At 41.4% G+C, this 21,044-nt stretch overlaps 1 protein-coding gene across 2 annotated transcripts; it reads right to left on the minus strand.

The window, feature by feature from the left end:
* Positions 1–5,789: 5,789 nt before the first annotated feature.
* On the minus strand, positions 5,790–19,374 carry FKBP14 (FKBP prolyl isomerase 14). 2 transcript variants are annotated; one of them, XM_052000963.1, is made up of 5 exons: positions 18,934–19,374; positions 17,382–17,533; positions 12,851–12,978; positions 11,822–12,006; positions 5,790–5,879 (listed from the first exon to the last, which is right to left on the minus strand). In XM_052000963.1, the coding sequence occupies exons 1-4, from the start codon at positions 19,128–19,130 to the stop codon at positions 11,848–11,850; spliced, it is 636 nt and encodes a 211-aa protein (XP_051856923.1). In that variant the 5' UTR covers positions 19,131–19,374; the 3' UTR covers positions 5,790–5,879; positions 11,822–11,847. The 2 variants fall into 2 exon arrangements, with proteins under 2 accessions (XP_051856923.1, XP_051856922.1); XM_052000962.1 differs by lacking the exon at positions 5,790–5,879 and having other exon boundaries at positions 11,145–12,006; positions 18,934–19,372.
* Positions 19,375–21,044: the final 1,670 nt, after the last annotated feature.

Consider the following 21,044-nt stretch of genomic DNA (forward strand, 5'->3'; position numbering starts at 1 on the left):
TAATAAATGTCTGAGACTGATTTTGAGAGCAAGTTTTCCTGACTCCAAGTTCATGTTCTCCCCACTGTTCCCATGAGGCAGTGTGTTTTCAGGACCAAGTATGAGATATCCACAGGGTCACCTTGTTGGTTGGGTTGAAATCGGAAAGGTAGCTTGGGGCAGTGGAGTCAGTCTTGGAGAAATGGGTTCTGATCCTAGCTCTGATTTCTATGAGCTCTGTGCCCTCCCTGGTCTGGACTTCCTTTGTAAAATGGGGCCGTTGGCCTATATGATCCTTACAGCCCTTTTGAGGATTGTAGAGATTTTAACCATGAAGCTCATTTGCAATAAGAAGTCACAGAGATTCTCTTTCTATCAATGTGATTGGATGTCTTCTTAGATGACCCCACTGTCTATCTTCATGAAGGGCTAAGTCACATAAGACATTCAAAATCAGTATGACGGGTTAGACTGGGGGAAAAGGCAGGAGGGGAAGACAATGAGCCATAAACTGGTTACTGTTGAGGTCATCAAGTATTAAGAGGGAATCAGAGAAGTGGAATTGATTTAGAGCTCAGTCTTAATGCCAGAGAAAGAATCAATTAATTTTAGCACACCACTTAATCTTCTTAAACAGATGATGATACAAAAGAGAAAACAGAGAATAATACATGCAATAAAGGAAGACCCACAAGGTATTATGGAAAAGATTATGTACTCAAAGGGATTCAGACCAAAAATTAAAAATATATATTACAAGGGAGGTGAAGGGAGGGGGACCTGATAGGGAAAAAACACTCACTCTCTCTGAAGCCCAGCAAAGGACCTGAGTCTATTTTAGAGCAGAATTCAGCAATACTGACTCTAAATTAAGAGGCAGAGTGATGTAATTTAGTTCAATTAAACAAATTGCTTCTATGGGGCAGGAACTGTGCTAGATGCTGGGGATGCAAAGAAAAAAAATAATAAATAATGTCTGCTCCCAAAAAGCTTATTTTTGGGGGGGGGAGGGTGGAATAAATAAATAAACACAGAATATATATATAAAGTCATTTGAAGAAATGAGGGAAGGCCACAGACACCTGAGGAAACTGAGGGAAAAAACAGCAAAAAGAATGTTGGGATTGAAGTCAGAGAATACATTCAATCTCAGCTTTCCAACTTTTTACTTACTGGTTTTTGCACAAGTCACTTAACTTCTCTTGGTCACAATTTCCTCATCTGTAAAATGAAAAGGTTGGCTTACAGGGTCTTTGAGATGCTTTCCAACTTCAAATCTATGATTCTGTAACTTCATAAACTGATCATTTTTAGGGTTTTCCATAAGTTCCTGAAAAATATATGAATATTAAAAGCCACCTTCCTTTTCTTGAGTAAATTAATTTCCTTGAATTTCAACAATCATTCCTTTGAGTTACTATTTTTGATACTATAAAGCAGGGGGTGATCAAAGTGTGATCCAGGGGTCCCCAAGGCAGAGCTCCATAAGGTCAAAACCATTTTCTCAATATTTCACCATATATCATAACACTATGACATTTAAATTTGTCATATATAATTTGGTAAATATCAAAATAATCAAATATCCATCTAATAAATACAAAACTTAATGTTATTTGAAAAACAGTAATAGAATACAGACACAAAATTCTTATGGAAGGGTCCTTAAAACTTTTTAGAGTTTAAAATTTGAAATCAAAAAGTTTGAGAACTGGTTTTGTGATTACGGACCTATTCTCTGATGCTTGTAGCAACCCCTGACACTTTCTATTTTTGTAAGATTCTTGCCCATTTTTTAAATTAATGCTTCCATTGTGTAGGCGACCCTCCCTAAATTCTTTAAGACTCCCCTCAAGTTCTCAGTCTCCCCTCAGTATCTGCGAGAAGCTTTTACTGATCCCCACAGCTGATCCTTGCAGAACTACATTGTAATCAGTTTGAATCTTTTTGTTTATATGTATGTATTTGTGTTTGTATCTGTATGGATACACCCATATATGAAAAAAATGTGTACGTATTTGTATATTTACATGTGTGTTTGTTGTTCAGTCATTTGTTAGTAATTTTTAACTCTTTATGGGGTTTTCTTGGCAAAGATACAGGACTAGTTTGCCATTTCTTTCTCCGGCTCATTTTTACAAACAAGAAAATTGAGTCAAATAGGGTTAAGTAACTTGCTCAGGACCACAAAGCTGGTATCTGAGGTCAAATTTGAATTCAGATGCAGCATTCTAATCACTTGTGTCATGTAGATGCCGTGATATATGTGCCTACGTACGTATGTATGTGTGTGTGTAGACACGTTGAAATGCATAGCTATGCATGTTTGTATGAATTTCTTGAGGATATAAACTTTGTTCTTGCATCTCCATCCATTAGCACAAAGCCTGGCACAGTATATGTGGTTAGTAAAGGCTTGCTGCTTAATTGATTAGTATCTCAAGCACAATGTTCCTCTCTCCTTAACGATCTGTTGATCTCATCCTAGGACTTGACCTCTCCCAGCTTTAATAGTCCCAGTAAAGGCCACTCACATTTTTTCTGGTGCCAGATTTTAACTCATGGTTGTTTACCATGTCCTGTCTTTCCAGTTCCCCATGCAGTCTTCCTCTTCAGTTTCAACTCATAAAAAAAAGCCAGCTCCCGAGGAAAAAACTAGTACCCAGATCCCAAATGCGGGGGTTGGCACACAGCGGTGATAATTGCCAAGGATGAAAACAATTTCTTAATAAGGGAAATCTAAAGACTTATAATCTTCATATTATATATAATAATATTATTATATAACATATACAGCTATGAAAAAAGTTTCCAGTGCATGTCATCCTTTAGGAGAAAGCCCTAGTGTGCTTTAGCTTCCTGGTCTTCTGATAATAGGGGTAAAGGTTAAGGGTTCAGGGCTATATAGTCATCATACAGGACAGGTGCAATTACAGATGTAATTCAGGGTGTTAAAGAAAAGTGGAAATGAGTGAAACATGCTTCACCCTAATCTTCAAGTGTATTTCCTTCTTGGGGATGGGGGAGATTCTTTCCTGGAGCCTGAACTTGTCACACAGCTCAGAACTGCTTCTTAGCATCCATTTACTTACAAGAAAGTTCTCTTTATCCCAAGTAGGAATTGCAGGCTCTCATGTGGGGAAGGATTTGTATATTCCCCACAATTCACAAGAGGAATATACTCCATGAAGTCCAGGGACCAAGAGAGTTTACCCACTGAGTTCTATATATTTAGACTAAAACATTCTTAGCAAGCATCTCGTGTCATTTCCTTCTTGAGCATCACATGAAAGGATTTACAGCCTAGGTCTCTTCCAGGCACTTAGATTGCTGGCTAGATAATTGCCTGACTCAGACCCACTTAAGTGCATCCTTTTTAGTCCGGGTGCATCACTAGCGCAGCAAGTAAACAGAGAATGAGGAAGGAACAAAAAGGGTCCACAGACAGATCCATTGCCCATTGCTACCCCTTGAGCAGCTTTCAAATGGCATTACCCTTTTGTATTGTGCCAATCCACTCCAGTCTCTTTGGGTGACCTTAATTAAACCTACCAGAATGTAAGCATTTCCAGCTCCACGTTTCAGAACTTCTGTGACCATTTCACTTGCATCCTATTACATTAAATGCACCATAAAAACATAGATGACCAACCAAGGGAAAATTAGGAACTATATGAGCAAAACTGCAAAACACTTTCCATACAAATAAAGTCAGATCTAACCAATTAGAAAAATGTTAAATGCTCTTGGATTGGACGAGCAAATATAATAAAGATGACAATACTGCCTAAACTGATCTATTTATTTAGCACTATACCAATCAGACTTTCAAAAAACTATTATAATGACCTAGAAAAATTAACAACAGAGTTCATATGGAAAAACAAAAGGTCAAGAATTTCAAGGGAACTAATGAAAAAAAAAATCAAATGAAGGTGGCCTAGCTGTACAGATCTAAAATTATATTATAAAGCAGCGGTTATCAAAATCATTTGGTATTGGCTAAGAAATAGATTAGTTGATCAGTGGAATAGGTAGGTTCAAAGGACAAAACAGTCAATAACTTTAATAATCTAGTGTTTGACAAACCCAAAGACCCCAGCTTTGAGGATAAGAATTCACTGTTTGACAAAAACTACTGGGAAAATTGGAAATTAGTATGGCAGAAACTAGGCATTGCCCCATACTTAACACCGTACACCAAGATAAGGTCAAAATGGGTTCATGACCTAGGCATAAAGAATGAGATGATAAATAAATTGGAAGAGCATAGGATAGTTTACCTCTTAGACCTGTGGAAAAGGGAGGAATTTATGACCAAAGAAGAACTAGAGATCACTATTGACCACAACATAGAAAATTTTGATTATATCAAATTGAAAAGTTTTTGTACAAACAAATATAATGCAGACAAGATTAGAAGGGAAGCAACAAACGGGAAAACATTTTTACAGTCAAAGATTCTGATAAAGGCCTCATTTCCAAAATATAGAGAGAATTGACTCTGATTTATAAGAAATCAAGCCATTCTCCAATTGATAAATGGTCAAAGGATATGAACAGACAATTCTCAAATGAAGAAATTGAAACTATTTCTAGCCATATGAAAAGATGCTCCAAGTCATTATTAATCAAAGAAATGCAAATTAAGAAACTCTGAGATACCACTACACACCTGTCAGATTGACTAGAATGACAGAGAAAGATAATGCGGAATGTTGGAGGGGATGTGGGAAAACAGGGACACTGATACATTGTTGGTGGAATTGTGAACACATCCAGCCATTCTGGAGAGCAATTTGGAACTATGCTCAAAAAGTTATCAAGCTGTGCATCCCCTTTGATCCAGCAATGTTTCTACTGGGCTTATACCCCAAAGAGATACTAAAGGAGGGAAAGGGACCTGTATGTGCCAAAATGTTTGTGGCAGCCTTGTTTGTAGTGGCTAGAAACTGGAAAATGAATGGATGCCCATCAATTGGGTAATGGCTGGGTAAATTGTGGTATATGAACATTATGGAATATTATTGCTCTGTAAGAAATGACCAGTGGGATGAATACAGAGAGGACTGGCGAGACTTACATGAACTGATGCTGAGTGAAATGAGCAGAACCAGGAGATCATTATACAATAATACTATATGATGATCAATTCTGATAGACGTGGCCATCTTCAACAATGAGATGAACCAAATCAGTTCTAATGGAGCAGGAATGAACTGAACCAGCCACACCCAGCGAAAGAACTCTGGGAGATGACTAAGAACCACTACCTAGAATTCCCAATCCTTATATTTTTGCCTGCCTGCATTTTTGATTTCCTTCACAGGCTAATTGTACACTATTTCAAAGTCCGACTCTTTTTGTACAGCAAAATAACTGTATGGACATGTATACTTATATTGTATTTAACATATACATTAACATATTTAATATGTATTAGTCAACCTGCTATCTGGGAGAGGTGATGGGGAAAGGAGGGGTAAAATCGGAACAAAAGGTTTTGCAATTGTCAATGCTGAAAAATTACTCACGCATATATCTTGTAAATAAAAAGCTATAATAATAATAAAAAAAATAGATGACTAGATTTGAAACACTGAAGCAGAGGTACACAGCCTTTGTGTCATGGGCCCCTTAGGCAATCAAATGAAACCCGGGGTCCTTTGTAATAATCTAATAAAATAAGATACATTTGATTACAAAGAAAATCAATAATACCAAAAAACATTTATCAAAATTAAAACAACAACAATAACAAAATACCACCAGCAAGTTCATGAGCCTAAGGTTAAGAATATCTGCTTTTAAAGCAAAGGGGTGGAGGGAGCAAAGAGGAAAACAATCATTTCAAGATGGCAGCAAGCTTTCAAAGATAAGAATCTCATCGCTGAAGAGACCTACATGAAAAAGCAAAAATAAATAAATTTAATTTTAAATAAAGACAAACCCTATTGATAAGACTACGAATGAATATAAATTATTATTGACTGGTAAAGACTTAAGAACATTTTAATGGATGTCCCTAAATACTGAATACTCATGATCTCCAGGCTCCACAGAATTTTTTAAAAGGCTTCAAAATATAGTTATTGCACAAGAAATCCACAGGGAACATACTGGAAACAGGACAGAGTATCCATTATCATCACCACCCTTTTATCTGCTGCTGGACTTGTCCCAAAGATGCTTTTGATGATCCTGCACAAAATAAGCTCGGATCCCAATATTTTTTATTTAATTACATAAAGTATTTTGTCTACCTGCATAGCAGCAGATTAAACATAAATCCACGGCAGAATGTGACCCAGCCCAAGATTGCTTCTATCTGAATTCAGTTGAACAAAAATTAAAACTAGATAAGCCTGTCATTATCAGGATGAAAAGAATCCTCTTCAGAGCCCAACCCAATGTCCTTGGGAGGGACCTGGGTGGCAAAGTGAGGGAATGCTAGCCCCAGGGTGAAGGTCAGGGAAGACCCAGATCCCTAACCACTTTGTTACAGAACAAAACCTGCTGGAAGGGCTGCCCTAAAAGCAGTGAGTGTGAAGTGACCTGGACATAGAATTTCTTCCATCATACGCCAGTATGCTATCATCAGTAGATGCCATGGGCATTATTTTCCCCATTATAAAAGTGAAGAAACTGAGTTTAATACTGGCTTATAGAAGGGTCATATGGCTTGTAAGTGCCTCAAAATGCAGCCCTCTATCTGACCCATCATATTACCTCTTCTAAAGTCATTGGTTTGCTTTTAATGAGACAACAAACACATGTCCATATGTCTACAGTCATGTCTATTTTTTAAGATAACACTAAAAATACCTAAAGACCAACTTATTGTACTTTTAGTTGCTTTAAAGCTATAATGAGAATTTATTCCCATTGGACAATTCAGATTTCATCCTCAACTTCAGAGCAGAGACCAAAAAAACAACCTCGGCAAATGCCCAAATAACTGGAAAAGATGCATTTTTCCGCCGTGGATTTCACATGGAAGTCCCTAAAACTAAAAAATATATATACCAGAAAAGGAGAACTTATCACATTATAAAATGGGGAAAGAGGAGGTTTAAGAAAAAAAAAATTCAAAACCCCACCCTTTCCTTATCCAAAATACCTGGGACACCATAGTGCAAGCAGCATAGAAGGGCTAACTCATTCACCCCTGTGCTGTGTTCACTTGTGTCTGAGTGACAAATAGAACATAACGTACCAATATTGTCCATGAAGTTTTCCGAGAAATGCTATTGGAGTAGTTTATCTCATTTCCTTCTCCAAGCTCATTTTATAGATGAGGAATGATTTGTCCAGAATCATTCAGCTAGTAAGTGCCTGGCTGGTTTTCAACTCAGATTTTCCTGACTCCAGGCCCAGCTCTCTATCCACTACAACATCTTGCTGGTCTCCAAGTGAGTCCTGAATTTTATGTTTTCAGAGATTCATCACCCTGCTATCCCTCAGCTCCACCTTTCTCTGTGGAGCAATTCCAACTTCTTGTCCTAGGAGTATGGCTATCATAACAACAATAATAATACTGCTTAACATTTATATAACATTTTAAGACTTTCAAAGTATTTTACAAAAGTTGTAGTCATTTTATTCTTATGACAATCCTGGGAGGTAGTTGCTATTATAAACCCATTTTTAAAGTAATAATAATAATAATAATGTACATTTATATATAATGCTTTAAGGTTTGAAAAACACTTCACATATGCTATTTTATTTAATCTTCACAACAATTCTGGGAGACAGGTGCTGTCACTATCCCCATTTTACAAATGAGGAAACTGAGACAGCATAAATGACTTATTCAGGAATGCTCGTTTAATAAATATCTGAACTCAGGTCTTCATAGTTCTTACACTCAGTATTCTTTTCACTATGCCATCTAGTTGCCTCATTCTTTACTTAATTAGAAAATAACTCCTGAGCTCCTGTCCATTGATAAATTCTCTGAACTTACACTTCAGTGAACCCTAGTTATGTGATCTTCACATAACAGACAAGTATTCATCGTTGAATTGCATATGCAATTTATTCCACAGCTTCTTAAAATTTTTTCACTTGTGACCCCTTTTCACCAAAAAAAAATTTATTCAACCCTGGGGATATAGACATATAAAATGGGTTTTCAAGTCAAACTTTTATTGATAATAAATCATAATTTCACGACCCTCACATTTGGTTACGAGATCTCCTATGGGGTCACAACTCACAGTTTAAGAAGCTTTGGCTTACTCGGCAAACCGCGATTGTGCAATAACAAGAAAACAATGCATAATAATAATTTTTTTAAAAATCTGCCAAGCTGGCTATTCTCCCCAAAGTCCAGAATTCCCCCGGGACAGGAGACTGGGCTCAAACCAAGGAGTTCTAGGAAACTTTCTTTAGGAAGGTAGACAAGGAACCATTTCCCTTAGGATGCTGTAATCACACATCCTAGAGATGCAGAAACTCAGCATGGGGGATTTGGGCTCAGCCAGGAAACAAACAGAGAATGTGTAAAGTTTTGTGATTGCCCATTCTTGAATGTTTGGCCCCCGTTGAGACCATCTGTGAGCTGAGTTTGCCCATCTCGGAGGAGGATTAGTGGGGCTCGGCAGCCGGTCCCAGAAAGGTGATCTTCCGGACAAGCCTTTCCAGCCCTGACTGCCCAAATGTGTCTCACCATTAACTCCCGGAAGCGCCGTGACTGACCGAGAGCCCACCACACGGGCAGTCGGGAGCAAGGGCCAACCCAAATGACCACTTTTTAGCAGCCATTTCTGTTTGGCTATGGAGGGCACTTTATATTTCTGTTCAATATGAGGCTTCCCATGCTCTGGGAATGAGGCAACCACCTGGGCTTTTCAATCAAAACTCTCCTCTTCACAATTGAAAAGAATAAATAGAGAGGACCCCCCCAAGACCAGCTGCTCCTGTCTCACCCTCCCACAGAGCTGTCTCTGTCGTGGTTCACAACTCTTAGGTGGGGGTGGGAAGTAATTAAATGTTTTGATTAAAAAAGCCTCTTGTGGGCTACAGAAAAGGGGAGGCAAAAGGAAAATCACCCACATAATAAAGGGATGATTCCCTGCTGGCTTACCAAATCTGCAGCAGCACTAGCATCTCTGAATAGGTAGGAATATAAGATTTTTATATTTAATCTTCTAACTCTTAAAAAAAAAAAAGCTGCTGGTGAGTTGGAAGAAGCTGAAAGGGAATTTCTACAAACACTTGCAAGAGGATTGAGGGTTGGATTTAAATTATCTTTAGAATTCTTCTCTCCAAGAGGAGATGGATGTTCTTATTTGGGGCCCATCCTTAGGAATTCAAATTAACCAGTATTTCTTAAGTGCTTACTGTCTACCAAATATACTCAAAGAAACACTTTATATATCAAATGAAATATTAAAAAAGTGCTTTACAAAGTGCCATACAAATTGTGATAAAACTTTATTATTATTTAATATTCCGGGGCAGTTAGGTAGCACAATGGATAGAGCACTAGCCCTGAAGTCAGGAAGACCTGAGTTCAAATATGACCTCAGACACTTAACACTTCCTGGCTGTGGGACCCTGGCAAGTCACTTAATCCCAATTGCCTCAGGGGGAAAAAATAATTTTATTAGTCATTAATCTTAAATAAATGTCAAATGATTTTATCTATTATGTGATCTCATTTGGTGCTCTCATTTCTCGGTGGAAAGGAGGTGCTATGATAATAGCATTTTACAAGTGAGGAAGCTGAGGCAGACCAAGGTTAAGTCACTTGTCCTGAGTTCCACAGCTTGTGTTTGAGGCAGTACATGTGAAGTTAGGTCTCTCCTAATCCTCAAGTCCCAAGCTCTATTAGGAGGAGAGTAATAGGGATAAAGAAGGGCTTCAGAGAAGCAAAGAGGTGGGAATAAGGGAAGAAATACTCAAGATGACTTTCCTTATGTATTTGACCAAGAGAATGGGTAGATTCTGCAGATACAAATTTAGACTTGGTAGGAAAACAAACTTCCCAACAATTAGAGCTGACCAGGAATAGCATAGGTTGTCCCATAGGTGAACTCCCTATCACTGGAAGTCTTCAAGAAGTGACTTCTTTTAGAAGTAGAGAGGGATTAAGTGGGCCCAGAGGGCTTCTGATTTTTTGTGAATTTTGCCTCATACATATGATTGTTGTGCCTCATTCCCTTTTAATGTCCTGGCCCAGTTTCTCCATTGTCCTATTCAATTACTCTGCCTCAGGTTATAACCTTTCCCTCTTAATGTTTGATGAGATATAGGTTTTATATGTTTAGGCTATAAACATTTCTTCTTAATATTTGACAGGATGAAGGTCTATCCATTTTAGACATCATTAGAATATCAGAAGCTTCTCCAGTACCTCCCTCCATTGTGTCATCCTAGGTACCTCCCCCCATTAGGTTACCCCCATCCAGGTATCTCCCCCCATTATTGTTCTTGTTACCCTATAAAAAATCTTGCTGTCTGACATTCAATGCTGGATTCTTTGACAAAAGTCTTGTTCAATCCTGTGACCAACCATGGATCCATTTGGTCCCAGTAAATCTCTCCATTTAATAAACTATTAAACTGGTCTCTAATCTGTCTTGCTCAGTTTCTCCAGCATTACAGCATGAGGCAAAATTCACAAAATACATGTAGGTGCTTTTGAAATTGGTGAAATATATATAAATGTTTAGCTGAATGTATTGCAGCATCTCATTGTAAATATTCTTTTCCAAAGAATATTAATATCATAGTTGTCAAGCACTAGATCTACTCTTCATTTAACAGCAGTTTTTACCACGACTTGGTCTTAAATTCATTTTCCCTGTCTCTGGCCTGGGGTTCATGTTCATCAGTTTGTTGGTTTGACTTCCTGACGGTTTGATAAAAGCAGTGTATCTCCCATCACCAAACAAACATATCAGTGGGGGGGGGGGGAAGACAGTCCACAACTTTCCTCCCTTTCCACCATGTTACCCCAGTCACAAATGGGCTAAGTACTAGGAACCATTTCAGTCTTGGGCAGAATTTCTAGCTTTCTTCCAAACTCCCTATAAGAAGTCATTCCTGATTCCCTCCCCCAATTACTTATTTTTTATTTATATTTTTATCTTTTATATTTATCTATGTGTTCAGGTCATTCCCCCCCAAATAGAATGTAAGCTCCCGAGGGCAGATTGTTTTCTTTTTCTCTTATCCTCAGTGCCAGGTACACAGTAGGCATTTAATAAATGTCTTTTTGAGTATTACAGTGCACATTTTTAAAAATTCTGTACCATTTTAGCCACTCACATTTTTTAAAATAAAGCAACATTTGGAACAAACAAATCTGAATAAACATTTTTTTCAGTCCTTCACACAGACAATTCAAAAGCCAAAAAAAATCTGACAGGCTTGGCTTTTCCTAATAGAATGCATTTCACTTCTAGAAAATGGTGGGTGGGAGAAAGCCAAGGGTGTGATTTGTGATTTAATTAAGTCTGATGCTGATGCGTGTTTACAGCCGCCGTATTTTAAAATTATGAGCAAGCTAGTTAAATGTCAGGCTGCAGGGGTGAGAATGAGAGGCTCACATACGAGGGGTCAGGGTGTGTTGGGAAACCCGGGAGTCGGATTCAGAGGCCCCAGGTGACCTCCGACAAAAGGTGTCCCTCTAAGAATGTCCGCGTCCTCATCAGCAAAATGGGTTCACAGCTCATTAGGGAGAAGGGGCCGTCAGCAGCCCCTCTCCAGTGATTTCTTGTAAGAGTCAAAGACCCACAGCAGGAGACAATCACTTCTTTCCTATGAATAAATATCAATTTGAAGCCAGAATCAACATAGTTAGAAAATAAGGCTCAAAAACTCAACCCACCATGGGCCGTGCCCTGCGGGGGGTGTTCATAGCTCATCGTGCTTGTAGGTAAACTCTCTGGCAGATATAAACCCGTCTTTATCTTCATCTTCTTTGTCAAAGATGTCTTCTACCAGGTCATCGTGGTGACTCTCGTTGACCACTGCCCCATGCTTTTCAAACTCCTTCTTCAAATAGACTTTAACCTGCAAGGGAAAGACACAAGCCACTTGAAAAAGTTGGAACTGGAACTTGGGAATATTACTAATAATAAATATTATAATATATATAATATAATAAAATATAATAATAATAATGTATATTTAAAGCTATTTCATTATTAATAAAAATGACAGCTAGCATTTGTATAAGCCATTAAGGTTTGTCAAGAACTTAATGTCTCTCATTTAATCCTTACAACAGCCCAGGGAGGGAAGTTTTCCCATTCATTTTTCCCATTTTATAGTTAAGGAAACTGAGGGAGAAGGAGGTAAAGTGTCTTGCCCCAGATTTCACAGCAATTAAGTATCAAAGTCAGGATTTGTTTGACTTCAAAGTCCAGTATCCTATTCATTACCCCACCTATTTGCCTATTTTGGAGATTTAAATAACAAATAATCAAAATACTGTTGATTTTTATAATACTTTCTATTTACCAAAAGGGAATCCCCTCCCCCTTCATAAATTTAGCTATCTGATTGGAGCAAGGTATATCTGGATGGATATATGATCTGGTTGATGCAATTTGTATCAGAGGAAGGTGCACGTACCTCAAGGAACTTATAAATCTTTGGAACTCACTAAATAGGAAAAATTTTTGACGGGAAATGGTCCCCTTCTTTTGGTTGTTGTTGGGTCGGGGGGTGGGAGTTGAGTGTCCTTGTCTCTGCCTAGGTTGGGAGTTCTGTGCCATTTTTAATCTGACCCCACCACCAAGTGGCCCAGAAGCTCTGACCCGGCCTGGCTGACCTGTCCAGCACCTGTGGCCCCCCACTCACGAGGAGCCCACGATTATTCTTGCGAATTGAGCCCAAACCACATGGATCTCACCTCTTGCTTAGACAGTTTCCAGTCATCATCAAGATCCATCTCTTGGAATGACTCATGGGACCTCGGTCCATTTCGAATTTCCAGGAGATCGATGTTGAATATCAGTGTGCTCTCAGGGGGAATTTTACCTGTCGGGTGAGGGGGCGGGGGAGAAGAGAGTGGGGAAAGAAAACAGAACTTGCTTTTAAAAATAGAAGATTTATGAATCTGCTCAAGATAAGCCCTTAGCTAAGCTTGGGGGGCAAATGTGCTGAGGAGCACACGAGTGAAATGTCACGTCTTAAGGCTGTGAGCTCACTGCCCTTATCAGTAAGAAGGTCTGCTCCCGGAAGATTTCAGCTCTCCATTCCACACACACACTCTCACACACACACTCACACTCACACTCACACTCACACACACACACACACACACACACTATCCCTGAGAGGACTAAAGTACTTTTGCCTACTCAGACTTATGAACAAAATGAGGGAAAAGGGAAATCTCATTTGTGCAACTGGGCTATGTTCTCAAGGGAAGTTTCCCTTCTATTATTTAATAAACTGATAGAAGTTAGTTCAACTCAACTAGAACTATGTACAGAGCCTTCAATCCTAAATTACAGCACAGAGCGACCCCCTCCAATGCATCTTAGCTTACTTAGTGCCGTCTCTGGGCAAGTCACATGGCTCTCTCAGCCTCAGTTTCCCTCCTGTGATTTCTACAACATTTATTCCCCCGGATGGTCATGAGGATCAGAACAGGTGAAAAATGGAAGCACTTTGTTCCCTTTAAAGACTGCGTGATAGCCAAGAAGCAGAGGGACTCTGAGTTTAATTTCCCCTTAAGATACCTGGACCCTGGAAAAGCCCAACCTGTTGATGGCCCAGATAGTCCTTTCAAGAGATAAGATTGCAGAGCAGCTGCTGATCTGCACTGGCAGGAGCTTCCTTCCTTGTAGTCCCCTCCATCAGTGGATCAGTTTAAAAAAAGAAAGTACTTAGTTACTGCCAGCAGCCTAGGATCAGCTCCCCTGAGTAGGCTCTGGCCTCAGTTTCCCCATCTGTAAGGGATTGCACTAGGTGACACCTGAGTTCCCTTCCAGCTCTGACCTCCTGGGAGTCTATGGTGCAGTGGACAGAGCACCTGGAGGCCCTGGGCTCAAGTCTGACCTCAGACGAGTTAGGCAAGTTACTTCCCCTTGTGCCTCAGTTTCCTCCTCTGTAAAATAAGCTGGAGAGGGAAATGCCAAACCAACTTTACTAAGAATCAGTTATGACTGAAACAAATGAACAAGAGTAAAGACAGTCATAATTGCCTTAATTTGTGTTTATTAAGAGCAAGCATGACCTATAGCCTCAATGGCTAATATTATTTTTTCCATTTTCTCTTCCTATATTCCCTGCCTCTTCCCTATGTATTTTCCCGACTCTCTCTCTTTTTCCTCTTCTTCTTTTCCTTGGTTCAACTGGGCATCCCCATTGGAGAATAGTTCCTGGTTTTAGGACCAACAAATGAATCTGTCATTTGTTAAGTGCTTACTATATGTTGGGCATCGTCTTAAGTGTTGGGGATACAAATAAAAAAAAAAGCAAGATGGTCCCTGCCTTCAAGGAGCTTACAATCTAGAGGCTATGGCTCTAAAGCTATGCCCAACCACTGTCTATACAGACAGCTCCCTCTTGTTTAAAATGAGGGAGAAGAAAAAATGAGTCCTGATCCAAAATGGCAGCTTTCAAAATCCTGTTCGCTTTTGGAATTTGTTTTGTTTTTCCTTTTTGTACTGGTGCTTGAACGCTGGTGAATCTGGTGCCTTAATTTTATTAGAAAAAGTTTTATTAAATGTATTCATTTTATTTTCTAAGAATAAAGCCACATGATGCAAACCTGATTTAATCATAGAGCTGGAACTGAAGGGGACCTTAGAGTCTGTTTAGTCCGACCCCTGCTTTTCACGCCTGAGGAAGTGGAGACCAGAGAGAGGGTCCCACAGCTAGCCAGCGTCACCCACTTTCTCCCTTATGCCATGATCAGGGGTCAATAACATCACACGGCTTAGCCCCAGTACTGAATAGCAGAATCCCACCACCCAACTGCCAAATGGGGTCAACGAGGTCAAAAACACCGGCCTGTCATATGACAATAAAACACAGGAAAGTGCCACGGAGCACGAGACACCCAGACCATGTTTCTAGGGACGTTCCTCTTTTACAAAAAACACTGCAGATGGGGGCGAGCAATCTCGGCCTACGGGGCCTGATGGTGTCAAGCTCGGGGAGAAGCCCGCAGCGATCCACAAATGAGATTACCCACGGGGCAGTGCGGCTTGGAGATTCTGCTAACATTTCTCCATGACATTTTAATCTGGCTCTGGCCTCCCTGGAGAGTTGTGCAGGCTGCTGGTGTAGTGGACAAGCCGTTTAACTCCTCTTTCTAATCTTAACAGAGAATTATTCCCCCCGTAGAAGTCATCACAAAAGCAACTTCCTGGGAAATGGGGAGGATTCCCTAGTAAAAGAAAACGCACTTACAGAAGAGGGTCTCTGCTAGTTACCTGGAGACCCCCCCCCCCAGCTTCCCGAGAAGGATGAGTGCCCCATGTTCAATCTGAATTTTTTTCGGGAGCCCCCCAGCTTTCTGGGGGTCAGGACTAACCCCCCTTCCAAATATTTCCAAACACGTTTCATCTGAGAGTGTGCAGCAAACACTTCCGAGGGCTTTTTTCTCCTGCCACACGACCACTAGGGACGGTCGGAGGGTCCCCTGGAGAACACTTACACTGTCCACACAGTGAGGGCGAGGGGGCCGGGACCAGCTTCTCCACGACCAAGGTCGATTTCGGAAGGCGAGCACCCCCGGCGCTAAAAGAGCAGGGGTTAGTCCGTGTTAGTTTCCTTGTTAGGCATGTTAGTTTCACTGGAGTCAGTTTCAGGAAAGGGAAGCAGAGTTAAGGAGGCGTTTGTTCAATTAGGGACACCCTGTTAAAGGCAGGGAAGAGGCCGGGAAAGAGCTTTTGCTGAGAGTCACAGAAGCATTAAAACCACAGCGGACGCGCCCCAAACCACTCTGAACCCCAATGCACACGGCCTCCGGGTGCCAGGGCAAGGTTTTGTTATAAAGTGGAAGGTTTGGGGGAGTGGATCTGAGTATGAGAAAACAGCTCAAGAAAAAAAATAAGAGCAATAACCGACTCATTGAAAGATTGATAAGAAACGAAATTTAAGGACAAAGAAGTTAGGATGGGGCATATGAATGAGACAGAGAAGGAGACAAAGAATAACATTTTTTTTTCCTTTTTTTGGTCTAGCCCTATGATATCATTGGTGTGGAGAGGAACTTCTGGGGGGTAAATTTCTGGTAATAAGGCAGATTGTCCAGGGTCCCAGAGACAGGAGGTGTCTTGGAATCTGCTTCCACATTCATGCCTAAATCCTGGTTTTGAGAATTAACATCCTAAATCTAAAGTCCTGAGAATTAATAAAAAAAAAAAAAAAACAGCAATGAAGTTGAACCCAGCAGAACTAATTCAAAAATCTCCGGATCATTCTCAGCCAGCCTTCACTCTACAGGCCTGGAGAAGGGGATAGAGTCACTTAACAAGTCACTTACCTTGAAACTCAACCCCCAGATCTGTACAAGGAAGAGGAGATTGAGAGTACATTCCTTACCCAGTCACTGTGAGGATTGGTCACCTGGAGAGTATTTCCATCTCGTCTCCTCCAGACTCTAAATGGCACAGAACCCTGATCAAGGTCAAGGACTCTGCGGGATGGAGTGGGGAGGAACCCACAGCCTCATGGCTTAGGCCCAGATCCCTCACCTGTCCAGTGAAGGGGACTGGACAAAATGACTAACCACTAAGGTCTCTTCTGGCTCTATATCAGCCCTCATCAACCAATATTTATTAAGCACCTGTTATATGTCGGATACTCTCCTAAGTGAATGATCCTCAGTTTTACTATCTGTAGAATGAGGGGGTAGAGGTTAGATAGTCTGAGGATCCATCCAATTCTAATATTTTATAGAAAATGTCTTGGAAACCCCAAGATGTGATATTTATCAGCTTTTTTTTTTTTTTTTTTAATCTGAAGCTGCAGTACAGTGGTTAGTGACCTGCTAGGACCCAGGAAACTTGAGTTCAAATCCCACTTCTGACATACATGTGATTTCAGGCAAGTCACTTAACTTTTCCAATACTTTGAACAACTCTCCAAGATTGTAATATTAGAGAAGATGCTGACATGCACATGTAGAGGGAGCTTTTTCATCTGGGAGTTCATCCTATCTATGAAATCCTACATCCAGCATCTATTGTTATTATTACTATTAACAATGACCATCATAATAATAATGGTGATATTGATAACAATATTATTGCTGTTAATGCTATTAATGTAATCGGATAGATTATTAGTAATAATCATTATATTATTAAATTAATGTCAGTGATGTTCATCATTGTTATATGCATATGTAATATATTCATATTTATAACGAGATGATGGGGATGGGAATGATGACAATGATTATGATGACAAGGCAAAATTACCTTTCCCTTCTTTTCCATAGCCAAGGGCAGGGGGGATGGTGAGCTTCCTTTTCTCCCCCACACACATGCCCTTCAGACCTCGGTCCCAACCTTTGAGAGCCTCCAGGATGCCAAGTGTGAACCAGATGGGCTGGCCATTGTTATGTTTGTGGCTAAGGAAAAAGAAGATGGGGAGAGTTCCAGTTACAGAGTGGCTCCTGGTTTCCCCGAATGGCTTCCCATCTACCCCAAATCCTCCCCGGGTTCTAAGAAAGCAGCTCCTTCCTTTTATTGTGAGTAAAAGCTGCTATCTATTAAGATAATTTCACCCCACTGAGGATGGCTACTCCCTCCCATGAAGCAAGTATCACAGAATGAAGTCCTCTACAGAGAGAGCCACAGAGAGAGGTACTTGGGAGTAGCTTTGAAAGCAAAGAGGGGGAGGAAAGGGAGAGACAAAGGCTTGTCAGATATGAGGGACCATATACACACCATCCAGACGTGTGCGCCCGGGCAGGATTATGGTATCTAGAGACCAAAGAGCTGGTGCAGAGAGGGAAAGAAGGAGAGTTCTAGGTGCTCCAACACTAAGTCTTCTACAGAGCTACCTGTCATAGCGAACATCAGAACCCTGAAAAAATACCAGAATTCTCCATGAGCCCTGAGATCTCTTTAATTAACTTTTAAGGTTCCTCAGTTAACAATTGTTTTCTCTCCCTCTTACCTGCCTCTAATGGGGACAAAAAAAAAGAAGCAGAATCTTTGCAACAAATATGCAAAGTCAAGCAAACATCCCCATATGGGGCCCAAATTCTTTTTCTTTATTTATAGGACAAAGCAGCAGATTATTAATAGCCAATAAGCAGAAGAATCACGGGTGAGTAAACTGGAGGAAGCAGGGCAGTCTGGTATTCTCAGTCTAGAATAGATGGATGATTAGAAACAATAAGATAATGTAAATTCAATAGATATGTTCAAAGGAATAGTAAAAAGAGGACTCAGAATAAACCTGGCCCCCCACCTTATCAACTAGGAACTAGGAGAAGTTATTTATGGCCCTCCTTATCAATGAGGAGCTAGGACAAGTGGTTTAAGCACTCCCCTCCCCCCAGTCTCAGTTTCCTCATTTGCAAAATGGGAACAATAACAGTACTTTCCTCAGAATGGTGTGGTGAGGACTGAATAAGATAATCTACGTAAAGCGTTGGGCAAAGCCTTAATAAGCCTGTATAAACGGGCTCTATTCCAGACGAGCAAAGGGCCCGTGGCTCAACTGGTCCTCGGTCTCTCGCGTGCCGTTCTGGCCTCCGAGGGAGAGACTTGGGTTTCACTGGCTCCACGTCACTCCAGGCAAGTCCCGCAGGCTCCCAGCGTCCCCGGCCGACTTAGGAAGGTTCTAAGTGGCGGAGAAGGCGCGGACTCCTTCAGGAGTTCTCGGTTTATGAATGATGCAGGCTGGGAACTTAGTAAGCGCTTGGTGAGTTTTCCACGCGTGCTTTTTCACCAGCCAAGCGGTCAGTCCAGGCGGGCGCCCCCCCTTACCTGGCCCCGTCCCTGCCCCATCACTACTTACGTGGAGTGGAACAAGGTCCCGTCTCTCTCTAAGTAGCCTTCGTAATGGACCAGCATCATGTCGCCGCCTTTGGTCTTCCGGTGGCAGATGAAAGGCTTCTGGAGCACCTCGATCTTCACCTCGGGCTCCGGGATCAGCGCCCCCCGGGCCAGGGCCAGCAGGGGGGCCAGGAGGGCTGACCACAGGACCGGTCTCATGGTGGCCCGGCCAGCAGCACCCGGCCTTCCAAAGCGAACCGCGCGGGGGCGGGGGCGGGGGGCGCCTCCTGACTACATGAAATCAACGCCTGCTTTGACTACGAGGATGTCGTTTAAGGGCTGAGGGAGGGTCTGCGCCCGGCCAAGTTCATGGCTCCCGGTCCTAGTAGACGTGGCACAAGTGCTCCCCGCAAACCCCTCTGCAGAACAGCGGGGATCTTAGGGTTAAATTCAGCAGCGCTTATGACGGCTCCTCTGGGTGGGCCCGGCCTCGGGATCGCGGCCGCTCACAGGGTCCTGTGCCCGTCCCTCTCCCGAACCTTGTATGCACCGACCAATGAGGACAGCCCATTCAAATGAGACCGGCCTCCTGCGGAACGTAGCGTATCCATGGGATGCGCTGCTTGGCAACCCAAGCCGGCGCTGCTTCTTGGAGCATGCTCACTCGCCCAGCCCCGGGAATGGAGAGCCGGCAACCCGGCGCTCCCGGGCTCCGGATTTTCGAGAAATGGGCTGGGCCGGGAGAAGAGAGGGAGGAGGGAGGGTCCTAAACCTAACGTTTGAGGACTCTGCCAGATTTCGCCTAATTGACTAAAGTGCTGGAATTGATGCTGGGGGAGGGAAGGCTGAGGGACAGGGTCAAGATACTCCTAAAACGTTGGAGGGAACGAGGGAGAATTAGGATTCTGATGCACTGTTGTTGGATAGTGAACTGATGCACCCATATGGAGAGAAATGTGGGACTATGCCCCAGGGGCTATAAAATTATGCGTGCGCTTTGTCTAAGTCTGTATCCCAAACCTAAGAAAGATAATTAAATATAATATAAAATATATAACATAATATAATAAATAAATATAAAAATAATAATCAAACATTCATAAAGTATTTTCTATCTGTTCCTCCTGGATCACTGCTTTGTCATGCCAGGGGAGCTTTCAGAGCTCGTGAAACTATGAGAGCTATGTTTTTCAGTTGCCCAAGATGGGTAGGTCCTAGTGGAGAGTTCTGAGAAAAGGTGATCCCGTAGAGGAGGAGATGGCCAACCATTCCAGTATCTTTGCCAAGAAAACCCCACAAACAGTATTACAGTGTTAAAGGATATGACTTTATTTTCAGGTTGATGAGCTATGGTGCACCAGGTGCAACTGAAAAATTACTATATGCCAGCCATGGTGCTATTTTCCAAGACAAAAGCTAGGCGGTCCCTGCCTTCCAAAAGCTTGTCATCTTCACTGACTTTATGTAGCCATTTTAAGGTCACAAAGCTTTTTGCATGGGAACATTGGCTCCTTTGAAGCCCACACCAACCCTGAGAGGTAGAGGTGCTGCATTTCTCCATTGTAAAACTTGAGGAAATAAAGGCCGGTTCCTAAAGAGAGGAATTTGTCCAAATCCTGATGCACATCAATCTCATATGTTTAGTGCTGGTAGGGGACCTAAAAACTATCAGATTATTTTACAGATTAAAAAAAAAAAACAACTTGTCCAAAGAGGTTATAGCTGGCCTAATTACAGCTTGGGAACTTGAAAATGCTAAATTAAAGCATTAAGTGTGAGCACACTGTACAGATAACATAGAATATGGATTTATTTTCTTCTTACTGATCATCTACCTCCCTTTGACCCCAAACTCAATGTTCTTTCTTTCCCTCCCAGGGTTCTATCTACTCCCCCCAAACTACCTTTCCTTATCAACAGCAATGACCTGACATTTAAATGTACAAAGTGTTCTGGGTAAATCAACAAAATGGTGGCTGCCCTCTTGGGATAAACAAGGACAAACCGAACCTACTTCTAAGGGAGGGTCTTAAAATAAGTGTTGCCCTAGATGTCAGAACACTTGGGAGAGCCGTGCTACCTCTGGGACAAATCAAAATGTCGTTGTTGCTGGAAAAAGCCTTCAGAATTGGC

Source organism: Antechinus flavipes, chromosome 5 (genome assembly GCF_016432865.1).
Source record: "Antechinus flavipes isolate AdamAnt ecotype Samford, QLD, Australia chromosome 5, AdamAnt_v2, whole genome shotgun sequence".
In the NCBI taxonomy this organism is placed as follows: Eukaryota; Metazoa; Chordata; class Mammalia; order Dasyuromorphia; family Dasyuridae; genus Antechinus; species Antechinus flavipes.